Here is a 19,703-nt window from a genome sequence, read left to right as displayed (position 1 = left end):
CGACAGCTACGTTCATTTTCCAAAAATATATCCACAAAAATATCAACAAAAACGTACAGCATCGAGAGGTTTGTTGGGCAGCTTCGTTAAGTTTCACACCAACGGTGGCGCTGTCACCGTTTCGGTTGCTTGGGCTGTCACTTCACCCTACACACGCACACAAGAACAGACAGCGGGGAATAACAGTTGCCACACATCGCACAGCGGCAAAACGACGGCATCCGCGAGCTCAGAAAGATCCCGTACACGGCCAGAGACACACAAAAACGCGTCTCCCCGTTTGTTCGTGCTTAGCTATTCTGTTTCTAGTCGTCCTCACTGTTCTGTCGATCTTCCTCCTCAAGTGTTTCCGCGGTTGCGTGTATCGTGTTGTGTGTGTGTGTGCGCGCTTGGCGTTTCCGCGACGTTTTTTGTGACGTTTTCGTGTGTGCGCTCGAGTCCGGGAAGCGATGCTGTCGCGTGTGTGCGTATTCACGGGTACGGGTTACGATTCACACCTGCAGCTGTAAGTAGCAGCAGCAGCAGCAGCAGTAAGGTGATCCGGTGGATTGGTGTGTGGTATTCGCGACAGTACCGCGAGCAGCAGCAGTTGGTGATTTCGTAAAGATAAGAAGTCTCCCCTTATTGCGTGCGTGTGTATGTGTGGTTCTTATCGGCCACAGTGAACCCAGAGATATCTGCGACCTAAACCGTTCAAAAGTGCAAATCGAAAAGTGCCTCCAACCAGATGAAAGTGTGTGCGACGACGACACGGTGACAGACGACAGAGGAAGCAAAAAAAAAAGTTCGTCTGTGTGTGAGTCGGGGCCTACTGCGTGGGCAACACACAAAAAAGGTGCTCAGTGTCCCGTCCATTCCCCCCCCCACCCCCCCAATCCAGTGAAGATAAAAGTGTAAAATTCATATACGCGCGCGCGTGTGTGTGTGCGACGTGTGGTATTTGTCCCGTGCGCTCACATCTGTTCCGTAATAAATAGAAAAAGTAGGCGGAAAACACCGGGAAAATCATTCTGTGTGGAAACGCAACCGAGAGCGGCCCGGAAATGCCCAAGTTTTATCGCACCGAGATCAACAAAACGGAATGGGAAGTTCCGGAAAAGTATCAGGTGCTGACCCCGGTCGGTAGCGGCGCGTACGGCCAAGTGTGGTAGGTGTCCATATAATTGGAGGGGTTAATTATACAGTCTTTGAGGGATGGTAGGGAGTTTTACAATCGATTGAGTTTGTGATTATTTGATCGCCCCGTTCGCACCTCGGAATCTCGTGGTGCTATTGGTAAATTGAGCAGAAAATTGTTAATTAGTTGCTTCAACCAATAATGTGTAACCTTTTCCTTTTTAAATACGAGAAAGATGAAGTAAACAATATTTTGAATTTTTATCTCAATAAACAAACCATCTTGCGTTATCGGTCGTAATAATTGTAGTTCAATTACAAAATAATTACCCGAACGCACCTAAATTTATTCCACCCTTTACGGTAAGCCCCCTCCGCGATGTAGCGATGGAAGAAAAAAAACTGAATATTAAACGCATTTTTAATGACTGAAAAACTCGTTTCGCACTCGTCATTCATCAATCGTGTTGCGCATTAACGTGCAAAAGGGTTGCAAAAGGGCAGTTATGAGGCAATTTTATAAGGCTGTTTTATCTTTATTTCGTGCTTTTACCTGCGTAGTATACAAAACAGTTCAATAATCAAGGATATTCATACCATTTCCTTATTGTAATGCAGCAAAAAAGCATCTACGTCACCCATCGAATCATTGGTCGTCCCACAGGCTTCACGAAATGCCATCACAGAAAAAGGCTTGAATGATGATGATGATGATGCTGTTTCCCTCTCCCGAAATTCACCGCATTCGATGATGATGTGCGTTCGTTGCTGTTTGCACAACAACCCAAACCGGTTCGACGTTGTTGCGGTCACAGTTCCTTTCGGGGAGGGGGGAGGGGGGGACTCATATGCCACCCGGTGCCAAAAAACCATCTAAACTACGCATACATATAAACACTATTTTAGCTGTCATGCGTGCATTATTCTAAAAACGTTGATGTCTGGCTCAATACCCGGACACAACTTAAGGAGCCTGGATCGCTGTGGTTACTTTGATTGTTTTGTGTGCATGAGTGTGATGCAGTTGTTTGGTGCACACACAGTTTTGGTCCGTCATTGCTGTCATCATTTCCGAATTCAGCCCGTTAATCCCTCGGTTGACATATCTTCGCTCTTGGAATGTATTTTAAATCCAGCAATTAAGATTTTTAGCACCCGAAAGCTTAACCCCACACAGGGTTCACGGAACGTAGACCAAATTCTCAACACAAATATGACCCTAGTCGTGTAAAAAAGAGATCTTTTTTTTTAAAGAACATTCAGCCAAGAAGCAATAAAATGACCAACATGCCTATCCAGCTTCCATCACGATCACAACGAAAGTGTGACAAGGAGTGGCCGATTTGATTCTGCTGTGTATCGAAAGTCGCGCCCTCCCACCCCGTCGTCCAGTGCAGTGGGTGGGTGGGCGGGCAGCAATAACAGCTCTACAACAACACATGAATGGACGAAACAGCCGGATTCGTTTTATTCCGCTTTACTATGCACTACGTTTGCCTCCCCGGGCCCTTCTTTTTGTGTTTGGTGGCCCGTTTCCATTACAGCACGATTCGTGACCGTGCCCGCGAGCCATAACACATGGTGTCGTCATTCCGCCGCTCGTCCACCGACAACAGTACAGCATGTGGGTGGGTGTGGGTGCGAGTGGGGCGGGGAGAGATTCTTCCTGCCTCTGGTGTGTAGCAGTAACCTTGAGAAAAGAAACAATCAAACGACAAACAGCACCACCTTCTGTTTTGAGAATGTCACGAAAAGGTATGTGGCTAGGCGGATGGACAGAAATTGGAATGAATATTGTAGGACAAAAGTTAGATTAAAACCAACAACAATAATGGTTATCTTTTTCGAGAATATTTTAAGCTAACCAACGGTATATGGGGTTGGGGGGCTGTTTGCATCACGCGCCACTCGCAGAATACTTTAGATATCTCATTGGTATTCACCAGATAAGATTAGATACCTCGTGCTACAATTCCACCTGCCCCTTCCCAAGGGGTGGACCGAGTGGAAGGCGCAACCGAGTTCAGGATGAACTTGACTTTTGCTGTTGAAAGGTTTTCGTTTTACACTTATTTAACGCAAATTGCAACAAGTTTGTTATAATCTTTTTTCCCATTTACCTCTTTCCCTCTGGGTCGAAGCTTTTGACTCCTTAGACTCGATTAGAGAATATTAATTCCATTTCCCATTTGCCCCCAATGACCCCCACCCCAATGATGGAAGCAAGGGGAAGTCAAACAGACTCACCGACTTGATAAGAAATCGTTTGCGATGGCTTTGGGCCAGTGTTGGTGCAAGCATTACATGTGCAAAGGGCTTGCTGTTTGTTGCATTTTTATTTATTGGTAAATATTGCGTACCAATCGCTCCCCTTGTGCCTTCCTCTAATCGCGGTTTCTGTCGCACCCATTTTCCGCCCCAAAATACCCAGCCGTTTATGAATGAGAGGCAGCAGAGTTTTGCTAATGTGATAGCGAGCCCCAGCAGCTTGATAATGTGATTGATATGCTCGCCAAAGAGAGTGTAGCTTATTGGTGTTAATTTGAGGTTATTTTTTTCATTCTCTTTTGGCCCCTGTAGTGGTGGGAGCTCAGAATCGGACCTACCCGATTTCGATTCCGTGTTCGGAATTAAATCCGGAACCGATTCCGGAGCTGAAGTTGGAGTCGACTCCGGAGTCGGATTCCAGATTTGCTTCCCGTTTCGATACTAGAATCAGAATCGGGTCCGGATTCGTAGTAGACATGGGAATTGCAATTTGCTTCGGTAACGGAATCAGAATTGACTCCAGAATTAGAGTTAGCTCCGCAATTCTTGAATTGAAATACGAAGTTTCAGAAGCGAAATCAGTCCGAGAATCTCCATGAGAATGGATCCTTAACAAGTAAATTTTGATTCTTTGCTGCTATCAATACGTAGCATCATTGGACCTAAACGTCTATTGTTATGGAGATGCTAAAACCAACTCGGATTCCGAAGCCGATTCTGATTCGGGAGTCGATTCTGGAATCGATTTAGGAAACTGATACCGGACCTACTATCTGGAATCAATTCCGACGAAAATTTCATTTTTCTCATCACGAGAGACCACTGTCGATCACAAATGATCCCTTTTCTTTGCATACCTTCTTGCTTTTTTACATTAAACGGGTAAATAAGTTCCATTTAGGCACATTTTCGGTACTCAAATTTCTCGCCATACAATTAACTGTTACGTCGTTTTTATACGTTCACCTAGTTTTTTTCCGATTGACTCACAATCATTCAACACGCAATAATACGATGGACGTAACATCTGGTGACGACGATTTGTGCATCGAAGGCACACTCGCATGTCATTGCAGCACCTTTCCCCAACCCCCTGCAAAGCCGCAAAACACCCCGAGGTAACCCGGTCAATTTGCTACAATTGAATGCAATTGATACGACGCGTGCTGTGCTCTGTATGTGTATTTGTAAAGGAAAGGGAAAGGAGAGTACAAGGGACTACGACGTGTGTTGTGGGGCAGATCTTAGAAGGTTTGCATGAAAAAAGGGCAAAACAAAAGCTGATCGTAATTACGTCTCGGGCCCCCTCTGGTGCATTGTTACACAGGTGCAAAAGAGAATTTGAACGTCATTTACACTTTAAAACTATTTCGCAATTATTCAAACCCACACAGTGCGCATTTGCTCTGTGCTGCCACTATATTGATTTCCTCGCCCGCAAAACATTATGATTTTTCCCCAATTGGGGGGTACCACCTCCCCCATCACCTTTGTGCCCGCCCGCCCGTTCTATCGCAAAGGAAACGGAGCGCGTTTGGTACGATGAAGGTGTGAATAATTAGCTGCAGTAACACTCTGTTTTGTTTCGGCTTGACGACTGTGCCGTGCTGGTTGCTGGTGGCGGATGTGGCCAGGTTCATCTCTTTCCCCTTCGCCACCTCACAGAGGGAGACACAGAGCGAAGGATGGGGGTTTTGTGAAATCCTATAAATAACACGAAACGGCTGAACTAACGTATAAACAAATGCGCGATACTATCTTTCCTAACGGTTGTGTATATTTTAGCCTTCCTTCCTCTTCCTCCTCTAAGTCGGGGTGAATGATGTGTTGCGATTGCGGCCAGATAGGGATGGTAGAGAGGCAGAGAGAGAGGGGGTCATAGGCCTCACAGGTACAGACAAAACCCTCCCCATTCTGTGACCGGTACTTGGGGTGCTAATTGTCTTCCTCTGTGTGTGTTTGAGTAGTAGAAAAAGAGCTGCAATCCTATGCAATACGATTATGTTTGTTAAAACTGGCGACGGAGGAATATTTGAAATATTTTTGCACACACTCAGGCTCGAGTCAGTAGTAGTAGTGGTAAGCTTTCGGGTCACTCGCGCTGCTGCCAACAAAGCAGCAAATTCCACCACTATCCCATGATACTTCCTCCGACAAAGAGAATGATGGAAGAGGAGAGATGATCATTAAAATAAATGACCTTGTTGGGTTAAAACTCTTTGCGCCCTCTTTTCAAGCATTAGAATTGAAGAATACTATTGGGTGACATTGAAGACTACAGTAATGTGTATTTAATTCCCAGTGGATGAGACATCCCGAATTTTTCACCGAATTTTAATGACACCTGGCGAGGCAATTTAATCACAATTACCTATTATACTGACAGGTAAATTGGTTAAAATAATTTGAATCCTTAAAAATCAATCATAATGAAATGGGCAGTTGGTAATTGAAAAATGAGTTAAATTGAATTTAATGCGAAACATTTAGAAAAGGATATTATTCATCATGTATGTTGTACAATGAGGAATCAATATATAAAACCACCAAAAAGAGGCACAAGGGGAAGATTAGATGCCTAGCCAACATTCTGTTTGTGGCGGTTTCTAATATGAATCCACGAAAAGCCTGAAAAAGTCAATAAAACTTCTCAATTTTGTAAAACTCCTGCCTGACCATTAGAACATTTTATTGATTATTTTCTTCTTCTCTTACCACTCGCTCTCTCTCTCTCCCTCTCTCTAGCTCGGCCATGGACACGGAGCACAACGTGAAGGTGGCAATCAAGAAGCTGGCCCGCCCGTTCCAGTCAGCCGTCCACGCGAAGCGCACCTACCGGGAGCTGCGCATGCTGAAGCACATGAACCACGAGAACATTATCGGCCTGCTGGACGTGTTCCATCCGGGGGCCAACAATACGCTCGAATCGTTCCAGCAGGTCTACCTGGTGACGCACCTGATGGGCGCCGACCTGAACAACATCATCCGCACCCAGCGCCTGTCGGACGAGCATGTCCAGTTCCTCGTCTACCAGATCCTGCGCGGCCTGAAGTACATACACAGTGCGGGAATCATTCACCGGGTAGGTTCACCGGCGCCCTCAAGTCATGCAAGCCATAAATCAAACAAACACACACACACACCCACACACACACACACACACACACACACACACACACACACACACACACATATACACACACACACACACACACACACACACACACACACACACACTTTTCTTCACCCCTTTCTTTCTTACACGTCGCTCGAGGCGACGTACGTGTACCGTTGCGTGTCAAACTAAAATGATGTAAAAGTGATTTTATGGTCGTGACATGGGCGTCTCTCTCTGTCTGTGTGTATGTTTGCTTTAAATGACCGCAAGACTGAAATTAGACTGTCCTCGAGAATGTTGGCCGGGGGTGAAGGTGCATAAAATCGATCAATTTCGTTTTACCTACACAGCAACAAACCCCACCGGCCGCCCTTCGGCAACAAGCACATAATATCCTCTAATTGTGTCCAGCGGTCAGCATGTCGAGGCTAATGTTTCTAACGCTCTTTCTCTTTTGCTCCCCCTCTCTGTCTCGCCGTAGGATTTGAAGCCGTCCAACATTGCCGTGAACGAGGACTGCGAGCTGAAAATACTGGACTTTGGGTTGGCCCGCCCGACCGAGAACGAGATGACCGGCTACGTTGCGACCCGCTGGTACCGGGCGCCCGAAATTATGCTCAACTGGATGCACTACAACCAAACGGTGGACATTTGGTCGGTCGGCTGCATCATGGCGGAGCTGCTGACCGGCCGGACACTGTTCCCCGGCACGGACCGTATCCTTTTTACTGCAAAGCAATGCAAACCTTACACACACATAGACACATAAGACACCCTCTTTTTGTTTTGCTTCGTGGTTTTAGTTCCATTTTTTTGTTTTTGTTTTGGCAAAGCTTTTTGTGTTAGGGGGGAGGGTGTGTGCAATTTATGCGAGTAACTAACATTACTAACACACATTTACCATCTTGCGCGGTGTTATTTGGTCGTTAGTGTTTATACCAAATTGTCTGTATTTGTTTCCCCTCCAAAAAAAAGTAAAGCCAATTTACAATTCCGTTTTGTTTTTTGTTTAAAACAAAATCAAATTTTGTCACTAATGCGTCACTAGTGTCTAGCTTTCCAATTTCTCTCCATTCCAATATTATATACTGCGGGAGCAAAACCAAAACCATTTTCGAACGTGATTTTCTTTGACTTTCTTCCCTCCTACTCTCGCTTTGTGCCATTCGGGCATGATTTCCATATTTTTTTCTCTCTCGTTTTTTGTACTCCCAATCGCCCACAACCTCTCAAAACTTGATTCATCTCCTGCCCCAGACATTCACCAGCTAAACCTTATCATGGAGATACTCGGCACACCGAACGATGAGTTCATGGCGAAAATCTCCTCGGAAAGTGTGAGTAATTGTAAAACCATTTTTTGTTTTGTCTCTCTGATCCTTTTGTGTATTGTTTTCTTACTCTTATTTTGTAGTTTAATCACTTTCTATAATACTTCTTACTTCTGTGGGGCAGCTACTCAATACAAGGGGGCCATGCGTTCTTGCTACTCTAACCCTCCCTCCCATTCATTTCGTTGTAGGTTGCTAAACACTCTGCATACGGTTGCATTACGCTTCATTAATTACAATTAACCATAAGAACCGAAAGCAGCGACAACAGAAAAGGTCACACAGACGATTGAAAAAAAAGCTGCTGCTGCAGCAGTACTATATTTAGTCGAATGTAATCGAACCCCCCGCTACACTACTGTGTGTCTGCACTTTGTAATTGCCACCCCCCAAAGTGTGGTGAGGCTTTCGATCAAGTACATCCACTAGTGATGGTAGAGCCAATAGGCTTCGTTTTAAGTGATATGGAGCAGCAGCAATAGAAGAAGAAAAAAAAAACTGGGTGCATTCATCACCACAACACGTCAAGCGTGATTAGAAAAACGCTCTTTTTTGCGCGTTTTGCCCCCATATGATACTGCTGGGGTGACTCAAAACCTGCGCGTTCGCTCGCTCGCACAAATGATGGCGACACTTGCTTGCCCCATTGATGGTCGTCAGCACTCTAGCGAGACCTGCGTCGTCCGAAGGGTGCAAAAGTATACTCACACAATCTGTCCAAAGGGTGGCAGTAGCAAATAGCGATCAATTGGAGGAAAAAGGCACGGACGCGGTGTCCAAACGACCACGACGGAGAGGTGTGTGTAGCTGTTTGATATGGAAGTTTTGGAGCTGTGCCTAGGCCACAGTGTGTGCCAGATAGTGGGTTGAAAGCAGCCATGTTGCGATTGGTTTCGACTGCCATGATAAGGTGTAGGGGGTGACGACGACAAATCGATTGCTTTTAGAAGGTTTTTTAGTAGTATTGTGAGCATTTTGCTTCCGTTTTTTAAGCTGGAGGCTCCTTACGACGTTCTTTTTAATGAGACCCAATGTAGAGAGCTGACATTATTGAGCATTATCACAATAAGCAGGGTAATCGCCTCATTTCTTCCCAGAAAGCGTGTCTAATTTGAATCAATTGAACTTGCCTTGTGTACACTTCAACACAAACGGACAGAACCGATTGAATTTGAAACACCAATGTGCATTCGTCACTGATTGACTTGACCATTATTATCTGCTCTCTCTCTCTCTTACTACAACAGAATGTGGAGAGAATGGAGACCTTTAGCTTTTAATAGGCATTGCGTTCAATTTGAACAACATTCTACAAATTCTTGCACGTTTTACCGGCTCTCCAAGCGGGCCACGAAAGGATTTTTCTGCTACCATTTGTTGCTGCTGCTGCTGCTGCTGCACACAGTTAATTTCATTTGATTCGTTTCACGACAGTCGTTTCTTGTCGTAAGATGTGCCTCAACACAAGAATGGTGAGAAGGAGATGGAAAGGGTTTCCTGCAAGCACGAGCGGGGAAGCCGCTTATGGGGGTTTCCCGCCTTGGCATTAGCAACAAGTTACTGTAAACGGCCAGAGCTGGCTTCCTTCCCCTTTCCGACTGTTCCGAATTGAAACGCTCTCGTTCCATATTATCAGGGCAAGACACAGGGGGAGAAGGAGGAGAATCGCAACTATTCCACACGGCGGAATGTCCACACCCCACACAACACCACCGGCAAAAGGGAGGCCTGTACTATGTTGGTATGTGTTTGTGTTTGTTGCAGCACACCACACGATGGTTTCTTCTTATCATCAGTTCGCATCCATACCGCGGTAACACTTGAACAAACAGCCGGTCGGGTGCCTCACCCCCTTTTCGGGAAACCAAGAAGGAACGGGGCGGGGGTTGGTGTGTGTGTGCACGATCGTCTTGATTAAGTTATTATCTGCCGTCATTACATGCCGTTTGGTTGTAGGCTTTTCTCATCGGACCTACATGGTATGGTTCGATTGCCAATTCTGAGGCTTGGGCCGTTTGGGGTAGCGGGTAGAGGAGCATACATACAAAAACATGTACACTGTGAGACTATGTTGCCTTCGTCGTGGGGTATGGTGGTCAATCAGGTGAACGTGAACATCGATTAGGCATACCGATAGGCGACGTGAACTCCCTGAGGAGAAGGGAAAAGTATGGATCGAGGGAAGGAAGTGAGTATTAAAACAGCATCATTGAGAGAGCTCATGAAGAGCGCAAAAGTGATGTTTGAAAGTAGGTTATGGTTGATTGTTGTTGGAATCTGATGAAAAGAAGTAAAAAAGCGATTGGCGGTCATTGCCGAAACCCGGGATTGAACCGGGGACCTTTAGATCTTCAGTCTAACGCTCTCCCAACTGAGCTATTTCGGCAGGTGGGGGGAGGGTGGACCATAGTGCTATTGATGAACACGTTCTAATGCGCTCGTGCTCGTTTTGGTCAGGTGTAAACATATCGGAATATGACAACAGTTGGCAGGGGTTGTTATCTGTTGTACTATTTGTGTAGTGTAAAAATTGATTTATATTATATTAACAGCATCATTATGGAAATAATAAAGCTTGTTAACGATTAATGCATGTAAAGACGAAGCTCTTAACAATAGCAATACTAACATATAAAATGAAAGCAATGACAAGGGAGGGTTTGGAATGGAATTGCTTACGCGTTAAAACCCAACTGTTCGTAAACGTTAAAATGCTCGTCTTTATCTAGAACCAATACAAATCTACCTAAAATGGAATCGACAGTCGGCTACGAAGACTAAATTCTGTAGAATGTCGTCTGAATGACGTTGTGCCGGATTCTAATATGAACCCAATTTCCTACTTTTGACCATCGCGAAAGGTTTATTATATAAAAACCGATGTCAAAAACAACATATCCTAATACTTGAAGAAATAGCTCTGTTCCTGGGATTGGTGGTGGTAGGTAAAAGGATAAAAAAGAAGTTGTGATTTTCTGTGCCGAAACCCGGGATTGAACCGGGGACCTTTAGATCTTCAGTCTAACGCTCTCCCAACTGAGCTATTTCGGCAGGTGGTGGGAGGGGCTTCCATGGAATTGATGGTGGGTGAAATGAAATATAAAAGAACCCATTGTGCTCGTTCTTTGAAACGTAGAGGGCACTGTCACAGGAAGCACAGAGTTATCGTGCCATCACATACGAAAACACACACACACCTCCATAAAGGACGGCGACAGTTCTGTGCTGCTTGAACAGATTAAATAACTCTCAAAGTTAATGTAAAATTAAAATATCGTACACACCAAGATCTTTTTAATAGTTTGTCGTGAAAAGTGGTGCATGTGTCTGCTATTATGCATAGTGAATCTTTCCTAACGCTAATTGTGAACAATCGGAATGGATGAGTATGACTAAGTCATCTACTAGCTGCTTCTGAAGGGCTATAGCTGTGCATATCAGTTTTTGGCTCTTATGTGATTTGATTCTTTTTAAAATCGTAGCACGAAAAAATGTGACAAAAAACAGAAAACTGGATACAAAACCAGAAAAAAAGTGGATTTGCCTGCCGAAACCCGGGATTGAACCGGGGACCTTTAGATCTTCAGTCTAACGCTCTCCCAACTGAGCTATTTCGGCTGGTTGGAAGGGAGGGATCTCACGCAATACAGGTTGCGCGATAGTGTTTCGTTCTCTTTCGCTTCGCGTAACTGTACTGCGTCGTAGTGCAGGAGTTCGCTTCAACTACACACATTACCCCATGGAATGGAAACTCCTCTTTTTATTCTTTACCCATCTTAACCAACTCCATAAGTTTGCTGTTTTCCACATACTAACCCGTTTATCTATCGAGTTGGGCATGTTTATATTTTATGCTACACAAAATGATTCCCTCTAAATAAGCATGTTACGTAGAAACCTTAACTTTGGAACCAAACATAATGATGGATGGTGCTCTATGTTTTGCTGCTGCCCGTCTGCTATCGTTTGAATCAAACGCGTAACTTTTTTTTTTGGAAAACCGATGACGATGAACAATGAATGAACTTGCTTTGTGCGTGTTTGTATGCGGGGTGGTTTGGATATTCAACCGCAGATATTGACCATCTGACACGCGTTATGTTTTTCTGCGGTACGCCCAACGAAGAACTGATGCAAAAAATCACCAGCGAAGAGGTAGAGCTTCGAACATGTTGCTTTCCTTTACGATTTTCAGCTTACGTCTTCTTAGTCGTATAGAATTTAATGTGACCTTCTGAAACTGATTTTGTGTTGAACCCTTTTCGTACATTTGCAGGCCCGTCATTACATAAAATCGCTGCCGAAAACGGAGAAGCGCAACTTTAGCGACGTTTTCCGCGGTGCCAATCCGCTTGCCATCGATTTGCTGGAGAAAATGTTGGAGCTGGATGCGGACAAGCGGATAACGGCCGAACAGGCCCTTGCTCATCCGTAAGAAGCGGTGTTTTGTTAAGAGAACTTTACTATTTTACTGACATCCACTCTTTATTTGTTGTGTGATTTTAGTTATTTGGAGAAATATGCCGATCCGTCCGACGAGCCAACCTCATCGCTGTACGATCAGAGTTTCGAGGACATGGACCTGCCCGTGGAACGGTGGAAGGGTAAGAGAAGATCTTTATAATAGAAAACCACATACTCGAGCCTCATCTTTTATTGCACGTGTCTTTTTAGAACTAGTCTTCAAAGAGGTACTCAACTTTGTCCCGCAGCAGCACGCACATATTGGCGGTGAACCTCAAGCGTAATTCCAGAACGAGATCAATCAGTAAAAGCCCAACTAGCTGCAGCGAAGGTAAAACGGGAATGTTCTGACCACCACATAATGCAAAATATACACGCGAAAGGACACGCGGTTGTCCATGAAGGGGTCTTATAGAGACGAAGAAGACAGGAGCGGAGGGCTCAAACAGTGAATTACTGAATGCGTACTAAATGCTGACTAAGAAGCTAGGTTCGAGAATGGCAGTCTCTATTGAGCACATGTATGCAGGGTTCACTTTTATAAATTTCTTCATAAACATTGTGCAATTGCGTAAAACGCTTGCCTTCTGGTGATGTGTGGTGGTGTGTTGTGTGTGGTGCAAAAGACGAAAAGAGCTAGTACGGGTAGCAGCAAGAGAACACGTAGCCTCTAGATGCACAAATTGACGTGCACAAGTCCCTGTGTGTATGTGCGTGGTGTGTGATGCAACAGCTAAATACGAACGTTTCTCCTCTGTTTAAACACCAACTAGTAAAGTAAGCGAATGCGATAGACATGAGTGAAGATGGAAGCTAGCAAAAGCAAAGGGAATGTAAAATCCACCCTACAAAATCAGAACTTAGATCCTTGCTCACTCCCCCACAGGACACATACCCCGTCCGTGTGTGTGTGTGTTTCAAGCTTTACTGTTGATGCCACAACAACAACAACAACAACAAAATTATTACAATTTCGAGTTAGATTCAATGTTAATATACGTACGCGATAAATGGGTATGAGGTTCAAGGTGTAGTATATGCACGGTACGCTGGAATGAGTAATGGCGGGAAAGAGTCGTTAGAGTCGTTAGAGTCGAAAGTGTACTTCAAGTAGTAAAAAACGATAACAACAAACTTATTTGATACGAATAAAATTATCTACAAATTAACTATAGTTAAGGGTTTTATTTACGCAATCAATGTTACTGTTGTACTGATGTTGCTGTTTTGAAGTGTTACTTGCTGTGTGTTAATTTCGGCTATGTTCGGTGCTCCAGAAAAGGTGATTTCTTCGGTGATAAGAAGAAAAGTATGAAAGCGTTTTACCAAGAATCTACTATTTTGCAAGTACATACAACTTGGAAGAAAAAGCATTTTTCTACAACAACGGCTGTATAAAGCTATGTGTGTGCAGTGCAAAAAGCGTATATGTTACATTCTATTGAATTGTGCTATTCAAAAACGATGTAATCTAATCGTAATTAGTGAAATAACAAGCGAATTACGCATCAACATAATTATAACAAAACCATAGTCACTGTACCACATTTATGTACTGCTTTGAGCGGCTTTCCTACAGCTGTGTTTCCGTAGTGTAGTGGTTATCACGTCTGCTTCACACGCAGAAGGTCCCCGGTTCGAACCCGGGCGGAAACAGTGAAACTTTTTTTTTCTCTCCTGATTCTTTTGAGATTGTCGTTTTTGATCTTTTCAGTTTTTCTCATTTACTTGTTACGTCATTCAATCAGAGAACACTCGCGTTTTTTTGCTGCACAAGGATATCTATGTTTTATTGTATCTCCAAGTGTCGTCTAGTAATAAATACTGTCTCTATCAGTTAATATTTATAAAACCTTCACAGGTTTTACGGATGTGTTTGCTTGTGAATAGGGGAAGAAAATAAGGTTCACATGATTTGTTGATAACATTTCTCCGTCGTTGTCGTCGTTCCACAAGAGATCCTCCCAAATTGCTTTTCCAGGTTTTCATTCACCGTTGTCGTTGTCGGTCGTAGGTTGGAGTGTATGTATGTGATGCCCAATGGATTGAATGGCTGCGATTGATTCACACACTCTGCAAAGAAGCTATAACCACCACATTTGAAGCATGTGAAGTTCATTAGAGATCAGTAGATGCTCGTGGCACAGCAACTTGAATGGTTGCTTCATCATATTATTGATTGCTTTAAATAGAATATTTGTTTATATTGTTCCATCTTTTATGTTGTCTTAACCTGCTCTTTTACATGCCTCACACGCATTTTCTTGATGTTTGAGGGCTCTACATTATTGCCTTTCTTGCACTGCAAAGGTTAGTTAGTGACCCGGATAAGGTTAGTATACATCGAACTACTTTGTAAGGATATAATAGTGCTTTTGCTTTGCTTGTTTGTACTGTCTGTTAAGCCTGTGTTGTGTCTCCTGTGTTAATGCCTGTGTGTTCTGGTTAGGAGCTGCCGTACACATCTCTACTCTCTTTGACGTATAAAATGCACTGGATAATAGAGTGATAAGTGTGTGATAGAGATTATTAGGTTGTAATTTTTACTCATTTCCGACGGCAAGCAGCTTGCCGAAAGATTCCATCATGGAGCAAGGAGCTGCTTTCTTTTTCAGCTCTTCTCCTTCGGTGTTGGATCCACCCGTTCCCTTCAGCAGCCAGTAACCAGCAACACCGACGAGGGCTGCCGTTTGTAACAGCTGATAGAGGAACGCATTTTCCTGCTGGAAGGCGGCCACCAGCTTGTCCTCGCCACGAGTCATATCGTCCATATGCTTCAACTCACGCACAGTGCGACGCTCAGCACGATTTTCACGGGCAGCAAAACGGCGTCCAGCTTGGTTCAGTCTATCGTTACGGGCTTCACGTCGTTCGGCTTCTTCGGCACGTTCATTGTTTTCCCGGCGTTCAGCACGACGTTCATCGGTCACTTCCTGACGGATTCGACGCTCCTCTCCGGCGCGTTCTCTACGCTCCTGGCGAGGCTCATCTTCACGACGCTCAACTCGTCGATCCTCACGCTCTGCACGACGTTCGTCTAGCCGATCTCGACGAAGGTCTTCCTCGCGATGTTCTTCACGACGCTCCTCACGGCGAGTGTCCTCACGGCGAGTGTCCTCACGGCGTTCATCCCTGTAGTTCTCTCGGAGTTCTTCACGACGACCTTCCTCGCGCATGTCCTCGCGACGTTCCAGTCTTCGATCATCTAACTGCTCTTGGCGACGGCTTTCGCGAAGTTGGTCCATACGTTCTTCCCTGTCGCGGACCCGACGATCGGCCTGTCGTTCTTCTTCTCGCATGTCCTCTCCACGTTCTTCCCGGTTGTTTTTTCGGTCATCTACACGGCGTTCTAGACGTCGGTCCTCCATCCTTTCCTCGCGACGACCCTCTCGAGCATCCTCGCGACGATCTTCTCTACGTTCTTGACGGCGACCCTCTCGGAGCTCTTCACGTCGCTCCTCCCGTCGTTCATCTCGGTTGTTCCGCTGGTCTTCAATTCTGTCTTCACGGCGATCTTCACGACGTTCCTCTCGGCGGTCCTCATGACGTTCCTGTTCATCCAACCTATCGTCACGACGATCCTGGCGCCGGTCTTCTAGCCGGTCTTGACGTCTATCTTCACGACGTTCATCTCGTTGGTTCTCTCGACGTTCTCGTCGTTCATCGTCACGGTAGTTGCTTCGAAGTTCCTCACGACGTTCCTCTCGTCGTTCATCTAACCTATCTTCACGACGATCCTGGCGCCGCTCTTCATCGCGATCTTGACGACGATCTTCACGAAGTTCCTGTTGTTCTCGTCGTTCATCACGATAGTTGTATCGGAGATCCTCACGGCGTTCCTCGCGGCGTTCCTTCCGTTGTCCATCCAATCTATCTTCACGGTTTAGAAGACGATCTTCACGACGTTGCTCTCGGAGGTTTTCACGGCGTTCCTCCCTTCGGCGATCCTCTCCGAGGCGTTCCTGTAGTCTTTCGTCACGGCGATCTGTACGACGGTTCTCCATACGCTCGTCAAGTCGATTTTCACGTCGTTCAGCGTCACGCCTGGTTACAGTCACGCCCTCCTCACGCCGCTCGCGCCCGACCAGCACACGATCGGTAGCCTCACGGTTTGAAAGTTCTTCACGTCTAGTAGCGTCAACGAACCGCTCAAATCCGCGATGGCCTACTTTCATGCGCCGGCCCTCCGCCACCTCCCCCACTCCCTGTCTGTCGACCCGATTAAACAGCAGCAGCCGTTGTTCCTGATCCTGATCCAAGCGATCGATACGTCGATCGGAATAGTATTGTCTTTCGCCGACATCATCCGTACACGCTTCGGACGCCAGGTTGCGGCGTTCCTGAGCCAGCGAGGCAACACTCTGCACGGTAGCAACTAGCCCGATGCAAACCACCATGAAGATGGTTCCCTTTTTCGCCATCTTCACGTATCCGTTCGCACTAACCATCGCCTGTGTTTTCACACGTTGCGCTTCAAGATGGAAATACACAAACAGTCACTAGATACGGTTTTGTTCAACACTTCAGAAGCTTAATCGGGATGCGTGTGTGCCCTTAGTGCTCTTACACATTCCAGTTGGAACTGACACTCCCCAGAGCATCGACAGCTTGCTTTTATAGGAATCCTGTCCGACGCAGGATGCTGACAAAGCAACATAAAACAACCGCAAACGATTCCATCGAATTAGGATGCTTGAAAAATTGCATTTAAACTCCAATTTCACACTTCACTGGTACGATGAATGGGACCCTGTGCTCGGTTCGGTTCGGAGGCGACGAAATTCATTGATAAGTTGTCACACTCCTCGGCTGGCATGCACCACAGCAGGGACATGCCGTGAGAAAAACCACAATCCACAACCCACTATCACCAGGAACACAACGGTTCAAACTTGTGAATAGGATAAAAATGGGATGGAAATAAAAGAAAAACGACTTCCCCCCTCGCTGTGCTGGTGGTGGCTGGCACGCGCCTGATAAGAAATGTATCATCCTCCCTCAATTGATTACTTTCCAATTGCATTACGATGACGTCACACCGGGTGGCGGCGCACGGCTTTTCCTCACTCGATTAAACACCACGCGGGCATGGCGGAGACATTGCGGCACACACGTTGTGCGGTTGTGTTGACCATGAACATGAAAACCATCTGGGGTCACCAGGAATTGATGAGATAGACCGCACTATCGATGTCCTGGCGTGCAATTGGTAATTATACGATGCTGAAGTGTTATTTTGAAGAATATTCACACACTCAAACACCTTCAAAATTGAATGAGATTCACGCCCTTGAAACTCATCGGTGTGCGGGAATGAACGAGTCGTTTGTGAAAAAAGAAACATGAGAGAGAACAGGTTTTCTATCAACTATGACCAACCCCCCCCCCCCCCCCACTCCCTTTGTTGGGGACTGCACTGCCCCAACTGGGATGGGTAGGCAAGGAGAGACCGTTGGGGCTTGTGAAGAGCTCAAGCTGGTGAAAATCGACCTAAGCGACAAAATCAGCGACATGTTTTCTCGCGCTCTCAGCTTTACTAATCTGTTAGGTAGAATGAGAAAGCATGTTGATGTTGTTAGTTGGGGAGTTGCTTCTAGAACTACCTCACTATCTCCTCCGCTGCGTGTCACAAAGCGCTTTGAGTCATTGTCGGAGCGAACATTATGTGCGCGAACACCCTTCCTTCAACATCTCTGCGATAGTTTGAGAGCGTTTCTCCCAAAAAATGGGAGATTTGCTAACGTGTTTGGGGAATTCCCACCCAAGATTATCTCATCACGCAAATAAAATGCTAAAACACACATACCTCACGACTAGTTGCTTGTGAGACGTCTGGGTTTAATCATTTAGCGCGGAGCTGTGTGTTTGGTTCATTATCAACAACGTTCTTAAGTTGAGTGATCATGTGCAAAGATTTGGTGAAAAGTATGTTTCTTGCCATTGACAAGAATGACTTGAACTTGATGGAGAGCTGCATAGAACAGGTGACTCTGGATACTGTGTTGGAGTTTGATAAGGAACATGGAGCATCGCCGTTGCACTTGTGCGTGAAAAAGCTCGCCGGAAGCTCGCGAGACCTCACTATGGTGCGCCGGTTGTACGCGAGCGAGTGGTTCGATAGCACCGTGGAGGATAGAGAAGGGCATACCGTGCTGCAGTGTGCTTTAGCCCTTGGCGACGATGAGCTGGTGAAAGCGCTAATACAACTAGAAATAGCCGAAGCGGACGGCGGTACCGCTTGCTACAAGATAATGCGTCACAATTCTTTGCCGATTGTTAAAACGTTTCTAGCGATGCAGTGCTATGAGAGAATGGAAGAGTTCCAGCATCTGACCAGTGCGTTGATGCAGTTGACCATGAAGCAGTTTAGTCTGGCGTCGGAAGTTCGAGTGTACGTGATGTGGAAACTGTCCGCCTTTGGGTTTGAGCATCTGTCGGGTAATTGGTCCGGGGTGAAGGATCCCAACGAATGGAAGCAACACATGAAGGTCGTACGCGAGTGTTGGAGTGTGATTAGCGAAAAGTATGACACAGGCCTCTACGCCGATATAGACGATACGTTGCTGCACCAATTGCAAGCGTGGCACAACCACTGTTACTTCCTCAAGCACAACCAATTCCTGGCCCACCTACCAATGTCAGAGGCACTGTTTTGTGTGGCAATATTTGTGTCGATACATACGGATAGTGTTCCTGAGTACCGGTTGTTAGTGACCAAGCGCTTGGTGATTGATGTTGTACGCATGATTACCGATCAACTCACGATCGCCACAAATTTTCTAGAGACGATGCACTCGGATCTGTTTGCGGTAGCAAAGCCGTTCGAAATAGAAATATTCTCCCGGAAGGAGGCCATCGTTGTGGACATGATGAGCAAGGTAGCGAATGCCGTAATCCCGCACAAAAACCACCTAACGAAACTGTTGGAGAATAAGCGAGCGAATTTGTGGCCTACCAATGCGGACAGATTGATCAAGGAAATGGCGGAGAGGGTGAGAACAATAGATCCAGCGTGGACCGAGCAGAGAATGGACGAATTGAACGACTTTATTACCAAATCCAAACAGCTGTTCATCGAGCAAATACGCATCCGATTGCCTCCGGTATCCCATCCACAGAATGTGGTTACCAGATTGACAAGTGAGTGGAGAAAAGGGCGCACTACCGAGTCCATACTGCCGGAGCTGATCGCGGAAGAAGCATTTAAGCTTCACCATCTGATGCGATTCAAGGATCGTCGCATCAAGCGTAAGCTGCTCAAGTGTTACGCCAAAACCAAGCAGTTCTACTCGCTGCAGAAGATGCTTTGTTATAATGCGCAAATAAAACCGTTGGAAAAGGAGAGCACGCACACTGATATCATGTGCATGCAGGGTGTCATGCAAACACTGGGAGAAGCGTTGAAA

At 45.7% G+C, this 19,703-nt stretch overlaps 2 protein-coding genes and 4 non-coding genes across 7 annotated transcripts; 2 read left to right on the top strand and 4 right to left on the bottom strand.

Annotated features, from left to right (window-relative positions):
* Positions 1–154: 154 nt before the first annotated feature.
* Positions 155–13,471, top strand: LOC120905032 (mitogen-activated protein kinase p38b-like). Of its 2 annotated transcripts, none has more exons than XM_040315651.1 (7): positions 155–1,147; positions 6,130–6,466; positions 6,984–7,218; positions 11,909–11,988; positions 12,110–12,264; positions 12,340–12,437; positions 12,508–13,471. In XM_040315651.1, exons 1-7 carry the CDS (start codon positions 1,044–1,046, stop codon positions 12,579–12,581), a joined length of 1,083 nt encoding a protein of 360 aa, XP_040171585.1. In that variant the 5' UTR covers positions 155–1,043; the 3' UTR covers positions 12,582–13,471. The 2 variants fall into 2 exon arrangements, with proteins under 2 accessions (XP_040171585.1, XP_040171584.1); XM_040315650.1 differs by lacking the exon at positions 11,909–11,988 and adding an exon at positions 7,760–7,839 and having other exon boundaries at positions 157–1,147.
* On the bottom strand, positions 10,147–10,219 carry Trnaf-gaa. The gene has a single exon. It is a non-coding gene; the product is annotated as a tRNA-Phe (tRNA).
* On the bottom strand, positions 10,812–10,884 carry Trnaf-gaa. Its single transcript has one exon. It is a non-coding gene; the product is annotated as a tRNA-Phe (tRNA).
* Positions 11,379–11,451, bottom strand: Trnaf-gaa. Its single transcript has one exon. It is a non-coding gene; the product is annotated as a tRNA-Phe (tRNA).
* Positions 13,472–13,880: 409 nt separating the features above from the next.
* Trnav-cac lies at positions 13,881–13,953 on the top strand. The gene has a single exon. It is a non-coding gene; the product is annotated as a tRNA-Val (tRNA).
* A 104-nt stretch (positions 13,954–14,057) lies between these two features.
* LOC120905029 (trichohyalin-like) lies at positions 14,058–16,909 on the bottom strand. Its single transcript, XM_040315648.1, has one exon. It carries the CDS (start codon positions 16,743–16,745, stop codon positions 14,841–14,843), a length of 1,905 nt encoding a protein of 634 aa, XP_040171582.1. The 5' UTR covers positions 16,746–16,909; the 3' UTR covers positions 14,058–14,840.
* Positions 16,910–19,703: the final 2,794 nt, after the last annotated feature.

The sequence above is a fragment of the Anopheles arabiensis genome, chromosome 3 (genome assembly GCF_016920715.1).
Source record: "Anopheles arabiensis isolate DONGOLA chromosome 3, AaraD3, whole genome shotgun sequence".
NCBI lineage: Eukaryota > Metazoa > Arthropoda > Insecta > Diptera > Culicidae > Anopheles > Anopheles arabiensis.
Note: the sequence above shows the minus strand (reverse complement) of the source record. Positions and strands in the feature narration are given on the sequence as shown.